This window comes from Bubalus bubalis, chromosome 9, assembly GCF_019923935.1.
Source record: "Bubalus bubalis isolate 160015118507 breed Murrah chromosome 9, NDDB_SH_1, whole genome shotgun sequence".
NCBI classification, from domain to species: domain Eukaryota; kingdom Metazoa; phylum Chordata; class Mammalia; order Artiodactyla; family Bovidae; genus Bubalus; species Bubalus bubalis.
In genome coordinates this window covers 1,822,850-1,833,544 of record NC_059165.1, presented here as the reverse complement: position 1 = coordinate 1,833,544, position 10,695 = coordinate 1,822,850, and the positions used below count along the sequence as shown (strand labels likewise).

General features: G+C 50.0%; 1 protein-coding gene across 2 annotated transcripts in view; it reads left to right on the top strand.

Moving 5' to 3' along the window:
- Positions 1-529: 529 nt before the first annotated feature.
- The window catches only part of MAN2A1 (mannosidase alpha class 2A member 1), a 208,032-nt gene continuing 197,866 nt past the window's right edge, over positions 530-10,695 (top strand). Inside the window, exon 1 of one of the 2 annotated variants that reach the window (XM_044947248.2) lies at positions 530-1,539. In XM_044947248.2, coding sequence (XP_044803183.2) covers positions 1,405-1,539 — 135 coding nt within the window. In that variant the 5' untranslated portion in view covers positions 530-1,404. The remainder of the gene's footprint in view (positions 1,540-10,695) is intronic. The other variant, XM_025292149.3, reaches the window with a different exon arrangement.

The following is a 10,695-nucleotide window of genomic DNA, read 5'->3' as shown; positions in this document are numbered from 1 at the left end:
TCTATTTCCCCAGTGCAGCCAAAAAGGGTGAGCTGGGCTGAGACGCAATGGAGACACCGCCGGCACAGGGTTTCCCTCAGGTTTCGTGGCCTGGGGTCTAGACCTGCCGGGGGCTCCTGCCCTCAGGTTTGACCAGTCAGGTAGGCAACGGAGGCAAGGGGGAGTCTGAGCACAACGCGCAGCCGCCTTCTCCTCACGAGTCTCTGCCCACGGCCCCTCAAGCCTGGGCCTCGAGGCCACGAGACCCAGTCGACGAAAGGGAGGCGGGGAGACAGAGCGGCGGAGCCGGAGCCTGGCGTCTGTCCTCCCGCGCGGCCGCCCTCCCGCCGCGGCGCTCCCGAGGCCGGAGCGGGGCGGGCCCGGCGGGCGGCGCGCGCTGATTGGCCGCCGGGGCGCCCGCCCCCCCGCCCGCGCGTCGGGGGGCGGGGCCTGACGCCGCCTCGGCGCCGGGGCCGCGGGCGCCCACTGACCGCGCGGCGCTGCTCCGCCGCTGCTCCGCCGCTGTCTCCGCGGGCTCGCGGCGGCCGGCGCGCGGGCGCCGAGGGGCGCTGCAGAGCCGGCGTTGCTTTTCGCGGCGACCGCCGCCATCGCCGCGCGTGCGGGGCGGGCGGGGACTCGCGGCTGCGGCTGGAGCGGGCTTCTCCAGGGGAGGCTCCCCTCCTGGCCCCGTCGCCCTCCCCCGCGCGCCGCCGCCGCCCGCCCCCTGCGCCCCCCAGCGCTGTCCTGTCCCCGAGAGCCCGAGGGCCGGGGCGGCGGGGGCGGGAGGCCGGCCGGCGGGCGCGTACTCTGAGGAAAGTCCTGTCAGAGCCGGGCGCGCCCCGGCCCGGCGGCGGCGGCGGCGGCGGCGGCAGGAAGGGGCTCTGCCGGCGGGCGGGGGCGGCGCCTCGGGGCGGGCCCGGCCGTCCCGGCGCTAAGTTGTGGGGCCCGGCCCCTCCCTCCTGATTTCCTTCCCCGCGGCTCCGCGGACCTGGTCCCTCGGCGCGGAGCTGCCGCGCCCGCACTCCTGGGCGGAGAGAACGCGCCGGCCCGGCTCGAGAAAACTTTTCCTGCCGACCCGGTGCTCGCGACGGCGGTAGCAAGTCCGCGCGGCGACCCTGCCTGCGCCTGCCCCGCGCGCCCCGCCGGCGGCCGGCGCGGAGATCCGCGGCCAGGGCGAGCGGGCCCCTTCCGGGCGTGAGGCGTCCCGCCCCGGGGAGGGCGGCGGGCCGGGCCGAGGGCCGAGGGCGCGTGGGGGCGCCGGAGACGAGGTGAGGAGCGCCGCCCGGACCCGCGCCCGCGGCGGAGAGGAGCGCCCGCAGGGCGAAAGCCCAGGAGCCGGGAGCCTCCGGCCGCCGCTTCCCGGAGTCCGCGCTCCGCCGGCTCCGAGCGGGGACCGTGCTTGGGCGCCGGGTCTATCGAGGAAACATGAAGTTGAGCCGGCAGTTCACCGTTTTCGGCAGCGCTATCTTCTGCGTGGTGATCTTCTCGCTCTACCTGATGCTGGACCGGGGTCACTTGGACTACCCCAAGAGCCCGCGCCGCGAGGGCTCCTTCCCGCAGGTGAGCCCCGGGGAGTGGGGCCGCGGGGCTCCGGGAGGGTGCGGGCGGAGCCGGTAGTTACCCGCTGCTCCGCCGAGGCTCCGCGCTCGGGCAGGGCGAGGCCCAACTGGACGGGGGAGGCTCGGATCCTCCTCCCACCCGGGCGCCGCGGCGTTCGGACGGCGATGGCCGCGACCTGGGAAGCCGCGGCTTCCCGGGGCGCGCAGAGTTAGCAAAGTACCGGGCGGCCTGAGGTGGCGGGATCACGCCCCGGGGCCCGGGCCTGCGGGGGCGCTCACCTGCCGGCCGGGGCGCCGGCGCGTTGTGCGGCTTGCTCGCGTGCAGCGCCCCCTGACAGCTGTTTGGGGAGCCCCTGGCCCGCACAGGGTTAAGCCGCCGCAGACCCCCTGCGCGACCTCGGTCGCGGAAACCGATCGAGCAGACCCCATCTGGGTGTTTTATTTGTTTTCTAACTCCACTGTCTCCGGAGACATAAAAGTTTATTTGGTGTTGCAGATCTCCAGAATGAAAATCTGTAGGGTTGATTTTGGTGTCGTCATTCTTCAGCTGTTACCTCGGGTTTGTTGGGCGCAGTCGGGAGAACCTGGGGAAGCGCGTGTCATTCTCTAGCCGGAAGCTGTGGGGCGCTCCGTCCCGGGCCACGGTCACACTGTCAAAGGAACTGGGAAAACGACCCATCTTCAGTCTTTTATTTAAAGTTACTAAAAATAAGCGAACGGAACAATCGGTTTCTATTTGGGAAGATACCGCGCCGCCTGTGCGATTTGTTTCGTTATTTGCCAATGATCTGTAATATCTAGAAATTTTAGTAAAACTGGGTAATGTGTAGTATCCCCTGCAATGAATGAACCTGAAGAACCCCCAACCCCGACAAGCTGATACATCAGCTACTTAACAGCAGAGAAACGTAGGACGTGAACAAGTTGGCGTTTTTTGTTTTGTTTTCTATCTTTTGTGTGACACTGTAAATAACCAGAGAATATTTTTGCCTTTTGTTCCGGTGATACACTGGGACAAAAGGCTTGAATTTAATGAAATTAGACTAATTTTACCTGAATTATTATGAAAGTGAAAAAAGACCATGTGACACCATTGTGAATGGTGTCATCAATATACTTCACTCAAAATGCTTTGCAGATGAAGGATATTAATAATCTGATTGTAAACAGATGTATCAAAAAATTTTAAAGCTTTTGCTTTTGTTACTGAAAATGCAAGTTGTGTGTCTGATGCACAGTGAGGCCAACAATACTAAAACGTTGGGGTCTGGAACAGAGGCAGGTTTATTGAGGGTCATACAAGGAAATGGGTGGCTCATGTCTTAAGAGCCCCAAAAGTACTCAAAGCTTTCGTGAAAGCCTTTTTAAAAGCAAAAGGTGAGAGAGGGGCATGGTTAATTGTTGCAGACTTCTTGGTGTCAAACCCTTTATTCTTGAAGTCAAGTCATGGTAAGGTAAGGACGTTCCTGTAAATCTCTATGTAACGAATATTATTCTCTGTCCTGACAAAAAAAGGGCGAGATCCCAAGGGACAACTTTCCCCACCGAGTTCCGGGTCCCGGCTAAGAGGTGGCGGTCTCAGCTGCGGCTCCCTCAGGGCCAGGGCCCCAGACCCTGCCCCGGCCATCGCTGAGGAGCCTGGCCCCGAACCCAGCTGGCCCGCAGGCTCCTCAGGCTCTGGCCGGCGGGCCCAGGGGCCCAGGCTGTGTCCGTGCAGATGGCTGCTGCCATCAGGTCGCAGAGGCAGGGATGTAGGCAAGGGTCACCGCCGCCTCCAGGCTTGGGCCAAGGGGTGCTGTGCTGGGCTTAGTCGCTCAGTCATGTCCAACACTCTGTGACCCACTGGATTGTAGCCTGCCAGGCTCCTGTGTCCGTGGGGATTCCCCAGGCAGGAACACTGGTTGTCAGGCCTTCCTCCAGGGGATCTTCCTGACCCAGGGATCAAACCCAGGGCTCCTGCGTTGCAGGCGGATTCTTGACTGCCTGAGCCACCAGGGAAGTCCAAGAATACGAAAGCGGGTAGCCTGTCCCTGCTCCAGGGAACTTCCCGACCCAGGAACCGAACCGGGGTCTCCTGCACTGCAGGCGGGTTCTTTACCAGCCCAGCTGCCCGGGAAGCCCCAAGCCAAGGCTGGCGGTGACTTTGGGGAGGGCTCTGAAGCCCGGCAGGACACGGCTCTCAGCCTGTTCCCTGGGACCTGCAGCTCATCCACTTGCCCAAGGCCAGAGAACAGGCTGGAGGGGTTGGGGGAGAAGGTCAGGATCCGCCTCTTGGCCTCACTCTCTAGTGATGACCTCCACCCTACAACTATAGGCTGAAACCACCATTGACTGTTGGTTGCCAGTGGGCGGGGCCCACTGCGGTGCCAACCAATGGCTGAGCAGGACCACTAACGGTCTCTCATTGACCGTTGGTTGCCAGTGGGCGGTGCCAACCAATGGCTGAGCAGGACCTGATAATGGCGTAGTGATGCGCAACAATGGCTCTGTTCTGAGGGCTGCAGCTGCCTTGCTCTCTACACTTTTACGTAGTATTATAGAGAAAATGGAGAAGGCAATGGCAACCCACTCCAGTACTCTTGCCTGGAAAATCCCATGGATGGAGGAGCCTGGTGGACTGCGGTCCATGGGGTCACTAAGAGTCAGACAGGACTGAGCGACTTCACTTTCACTTTTTACTTTCATGCATGGGAGAAGGAAATGGCAACCCACTCCAGTGTTCCTGCCTGGAGAATCCCAGGGATGGCGGAGCCTCGTGGGCTGCCGTCTATGGGGTCGCACAGAGTAGGACACTACTGAGGCGACTTAGCAGCAGCAGCATAGAGAAAATACGGTGGGATGAGCACTATGGGGTATCATTAAATACAGAGTTTAGAGTTTGTCCAGTGCTTGTTGATGAGATTGGATAAAATAGTTAAAAAAAAATGGAGGGGAGGGGTGACACCCTGGGGTTTTAAGCCTTTCTAGAATATGTTGTATAATTTTGGGGCTTAACTTGCTGTGATTTTCGCCCCAGTAGTCCCACTTTCAGAATTTTCTCCATTAACAGGAAAAAACCATAAAAACTGATCTTACTCAGAATGTTATCTTGAGTAATATCCTTTGGGCTTGACTTGATGATCACTTGGAAATGATTTATGCAAACATCTGAGCTTGAGTTCTCTGGCAACCTTGACATTTGACTATTTCTAAAGAAGTGAGTGACTCATTTGGTCTCTGGAAAGTCTTAGGTGAAGTTAATTCCAATATTTTAGCATCCAGCCCTAGTTCTCATGAAGGGACTGGAGTCCTGCTTAGAACATAAAGCATTTAATGGAAAGTGACAGTAGCTGCTGGAAGAGAAGGCCGTCTGCTTATTTTGTTTTCAGACACAACTAAGCGACTTCACTTGCACCTTCATGCATTGGAGGAGGAAATGGCAACCCTTTCCAGTATTCTTGCCTGGAGAATCCCAGGGACAGCGGAGCCTGGTGGGCTGCTGTCATGGGGTTGCACAGAGTCTCACACGACTGAAGCGACTTAGCAGCAGCAGCAGCAAGGGGAGAGGGTTTGAAAAGTGGAACTTTTTATACTTAAGTTTGTCTTTCTGAGATTTTCATACTGGATTTTCAGTGCAAAAGACACCTTTGCTGATTTAGTTTTGAAGAGCCACTGAATCCCCAGGCAGGTGGACTGGATAAATATTCTTATAGCCTTGTATGTCTGATACTAGCCGATGTGTTTTAGTCTTACTTGATAAACTGCATTCACACAGTCACCACCACGTAGGTGAGGAAGCTCAGGCATGAAGAGAGTAACTTGCCCAAAGTCACACAGCTAAAAGCTGAGATTTCAACAGGCAGCCTTTGGAGTCTAAGCTCTCAGCCACTATGCTGTACTGCCCCTAGTGATCCTTTGCCTACTGTTTAGGCTCCAGCTTCCTTGTAGAAAAAAAGAGCATGTTGGCTTCTTAGTGTATGAATTTTTTAAAAGGAATTTTTAATATGAAGCCCTAATGAATGTGCTGCTGCTGATTTTTTTTTCTTTGATGCTTTTAAAAAATTTGTCAATTTTGAAATAATTATGGGGTCACATGCAAGTATAAGTAATAATACAAAGAGATAACATGTATCCTTTAACAGTTGCCCCCAGTGGTAACATCTTCCAAAACTGTAGGGTAACACCCTGGATATTGATATCTTGATATAATGAAGATACAGGATATTCCCATTGCCACAAGTACCCCTTACGTTGCCCTTCTATAGCCATGACCACTTCCTTCCTATCCCTTCCCCTTCTAGCCCCTGGCAACTACTCATCTGTGCCTCAATTTCTATAATTTTGTCATTTCAAGAATGACAAGTGAAATCGCATAATGTGCAACCTTTGGGGATTGGCTTTTTCCACTCAGTGTAAATCTCTGGAGAGACATCCAGGTTGTTACAAGTTTGTTCCTTATTATTTTTCGTTGATGTTGTCATCTTTTCATTTTTATTTTGTTCCTTATTATTAGTATTCCATAGACAGAGCATAGTTTGTTTAACCGTTCACCCAGTTGAAAGACATCTGGATTGTTTCCAGTTTGGGATAGTTTATTTTGAATAAAGCTGCTATAGACATTACAAACATTCACATACAGTTTTTGTGTGAACACATGTCCTGATTTCTCTGTGAAAAATGCCCAGAAATACAATTGCTGGGTCATATGGTACAGGCATAGAGTTTCCCACATAGTTCAATGGTTAAGAATCCGCCTGCCAATGCAGGAGCAGCAGGAGATGCAGGTTCAATCCCTGGGTCAGGAAGATCCCCTGGAGGAAGAAATGGCAACCCACTCCAGTATTCTTGCCTGAAGAATCCCCATGGAAAGAGGAGCCTGGCGGGCTACAGTCCACGGGGTCGAAAAGAGTTGGACTCGACTGAGCATGCACACACACATACTACACACATAAACACATACACATTCTACAGGAATACCTCAGAGATGTTGTGGGTTCAGTTCTAGACCACTGAATGTGCTCCTTTTTATGAAACATTTAATGCTTGAGATGTGTACCTCTCCTACAATATCTTCCAGCTCACTTGAGAGCTAAATGTTATAGTGGAAACCATTATGCAGCATAGCATCCCAGCATTTGAGTTGATTTTTATTTTTTTCACTCCTTCTAGCACCTATGTACACCTTAGTCTGATGAGAACAGCACACAGTGAAACTAGGTGGCACTGAGTTATGTTTCTTTGATGAGTTTGGGTTTTGAATCTTTAAGGTAGTCAGTTGGTCACTGTGAGCCGCTTTTGGTGTCTAGTGGAATGGTTTTTCTAGAAAGGGATTGATTTGCTCTGAATTGTCCATTTTAGTTTCTTCCAGTTAACATGGAACCTTAGGTGGTCCATCATGTAAACAAGATATGTTTTAAAACTGTCTTCAGTTGAGAGCAGTCTATTTGCTTTCGTTGTTTTTCCCTCCTCCCCAAAGTCTGTGTTTGCCACCGCCTGGCCAGACTCTGGTGGAAGTAAGCCCAACTCTGGGTGCTCCACTTTCTCCACCCTGCATATAGTCCTTAGAAGGCTTTCCTCTCGGTTGCTTGGAGGAATTGCTTTGAAGCCTTGAGGCAACAGTGGCTTTTGTGTGTCTATTTCAGGGTTAATAAATCTCAGCTAGAAAAATTAATAAAAATTCCACTCTGAATGAGAGGTTGACCAGAGTCTAATGCCCTGAATATGCTTTGAGGTAATGTAAGAATTCAAGCAAATGGAAAGGAGAAACATTGTTAAGGTGTTCCCGAAATTCTTTATTACTTTTCACAAGCAGATTTCACCGGTTGCTTACTATCTACATTGTGTTTAAGCAGATGGCGTATTAATGTCTTATATTTGGGTCTGGAGAATTAATGACTCAGGTTGTGTATAACAAAGTATCGATCTTTAGTATAGCATATGATATAGGGGTTAATTTTACCTCTTGAAAGATCAGAGATTGAGATTGATGGCAAATGTAAAATTGAAGTTCAGATTTTATCTTTGTGCCCAGATAACATTTATCAAGTGACAAAGTGGGAATGTCTTTAAGTATCTGATAGAAAGGCACTGGTAGAGGGAGACTTTTCTGCCCTTTTTTTTTTTTTGACTTTGACTATGAAAGTATAATACACCTATAAAAATATGCTAGAACACTTTACATCTCTACTACTTTCTTAAGAGTTAACATAGTATATATTTAATAAAAGTTGACCTGAGTTCCCACTTGTTTTTTCTTGTTTTTAAAATCTGTGACTCTCAAGAGTAATAAATAGAAAAATATGATCTTTTCTGCTTCTCCACACTTGAGTGCACTCCATTTATAAATTGTAGCACTTGTTGCTGGGGTTTGTGCAGGTGTGTATCAGAGAGTTTGTTTCATTTCCTGAGGTCTGCTGTTTGAGATCTGTGACTTCTGGGAAGTGATGGAACTTTGACCATGGTGGCGTCCAGGGATTTCAGAGAAACAAGTAAAACAACAGGAAAGGCCCGGAAGAGAGGTGGTTCCTCTTCCTCTTCCCGCGTCCAGCAGTCCTTCAGCGCTTCTCGCACCTGCGTGTTTCACTAGAACTCGAGGGTCTTCCTACAGACAGACGCTCGGGACTGCACCTGGCATGAAGGCTTAAGTTTTTTAAGTTTTAAGTTGAATTCAATGCTTTATTTCAGCACTGCTATTAGGACTTAACCAAATACTTCTGCTTGGGAGATGTTGCAATCTTATTTGTCTAAAGGAGATTTTTTTCTGTGACTCATTAATTGGCATTAAGGGATATCTGGGCTATGGATAAAACACACTAAAATTACCACTTTTGCTTGTTGTTTTTAAGTCAGCTATTGCTGTTGGTGATAGCTGTTAAAAGTTTGGCTTTTTTTTTTTTTTTTTCACAGACTGGACTAAGTGTTTAGATTTCCTAAAAGGAGTAGTTCAGTAGCTGCTGCTGATTCCCTGCTTTGCTCTTAGTTTTCCCTTGTTGTTCACTCATTTCCATGGCGGTCTTTAAGAAAACAGGAGGCTATTCAATAACTAGGATTCAATCTCCAGCTGCTGAATTGGACCTTCTGCCCTGGTAGCATCATCTCTTACAGTAAATGGAGAACTCAGGAGAGGAGGAGGAACTCTAAAGAGCAAATTAGTTGTGATTAGTAAGTTGATCAGGAGAGGAGGTAGACCATTTTAGCTAAAACAGGTTTCTGTTTCAGTAATAGGTGTTAATAGCAAAACTGCTATTTTTAAGGTTGAAACCATGTTTAGGTTCAAACAGGTTTGAGGGTTGATTGTACTGAAATGGAATTCAGACCTAGTGCTTGGGTATTGCTAAATGTGCTTTATGATAGGGAAGAATTAAATAATTTGAATTGAGTGAATTCAGTCTCTTGAGGTTACAATGTAGTTTTTCTGTGAGACAGTGTATTTAAGTTTAAGGTTATGTTATTTATACTTTTATGCCAACCGGTGCATAGTTGGTAGCCGGTAAATATTTTATGTTAAATTTGTAAACTTAACTATTTCTAAAGAAGGCCTCCCCGGTGCACCCTGGTTTGTGTGTGTGCCCCTCCCCTGGCGCCTCGCTGCCCTTGCTGCTGCCGTCTGTGGCTGCATCCTCAGGGTGGGGAGCTGTCCTGGGATCCGTACGCACCCTACCATGTGTCACAGCATCACTGTCTTTACCACGGGATGCCAGAAACGCCTTTGTCCGACTGGGAGCTACCAAAAATGTCTCCAGACATTGCTAAATGGCCTCCTGAGGAAAAATCAACCCTTTGAAAACCTCTTTGACTTCACTCTCGCCAAAGACGTGTTCTTTATGCTCATCGCACTATGTTGGAATTTTGCATTTTAGGAAAAAGTGATTAAAAGGCTCAATTCTTTATTTTTTAATTAGAGTTGATCTACAACATTATGCTAGTTTCTGGAGTATAGCAAAGTCTATTTAGTTATACATACGTGTGTGTGTGCTTTTACGTATTCTCTTCCGTTGTAGTTTAGTACAGGATATCAAATACAGTTCCCTGGGCTATACATTAGGACTTTGCTGTTTGTCCATTCTCTCTATGTAGTTTGCATCTGCTAGTCCCAGTCCAACCCTGCCCCCTGCGCCTTGGAAGCCACAAGTCTCCCTATGTCTGTGAGTCCGTTTCCGGCTCATGGTGAGTTTATGCGTGTCGTGCTTTAGATTGCACGCATGCGTGATATCATACAGTGTTTGCTTTCTGTTTCTGACTCGCTCTGTTTAGTATGATCATCTCTAGGTCTGTCCATGTAGCTTCAAATGGCATTATTTCATTCTGGTTTTTTATTTCTGAGTACTACTCCATTGTGTGTGTGTGTGTGTGCACGCGCGCCACATCCTCTTTATCTGTTCATCTGTAGAGGGACATTTAGATTTTCCCTCTGTCTTACCTATTGTAAATAGTGTTGCTGTGAACATAGGGGGCTACCCTGGTGGCTCAGTGGTAAAGAATCTGCCTGCAATGCAGGAGACCCAGGTTTGATCCCTGGGTCAGGAAGATCCCCTGGAGAAGGGAATGGCAACCCACTCCAGTATTCCTGTTTGGAGAATTCCACACACACAGGAGCCTGGCGGGCTACCGTCCATGGGGTTGCAAAGAGTTGGACACGACTAAGCAACTAACTTAGTATGAAGATAGGAGTACATGTATCTTTTCGAATTACAGTTTTGTCTGAATATATACCCAGGAGTGGGATTTCAGGATGGCAACTCTGTTTTTAGTTGTTTGAGAACCTTCCTTCTGTTCTCCTTTGGGGATGCACCAGTTTTCATTTCCAACAGCAGTGTAGGAGGGCTCCCTTTTGTTCACACTCTGTCCAGCATTTCTTGTTTGTGGACTTTTTAACGGCGGCCGTTTTGACCCGTGTGAGGGGTGCCTCTTGTAGTTTTGGCTCACATTTCTCTAGTACTTGAGAAGGGGAGCATCTCTTCTCATGTGCTTATTAGCCATCTGTGTGTCTTCTTTGAGGAAGTGTCTATTTAGGTCTTCTGTTCATTTTCTGACTGTGTTTTTTTGTTGTGTGAACTGTCTGTATATTTTGAAAATCAAGCCCTGTCGGTCTCATTGTTTGCAAATAATTTCTCCCAATCTGTAGATTGTCTTTTTGTTTATGGTATTCTTTGTTGCGCAGAAGCTTGTAAGTGTGAGT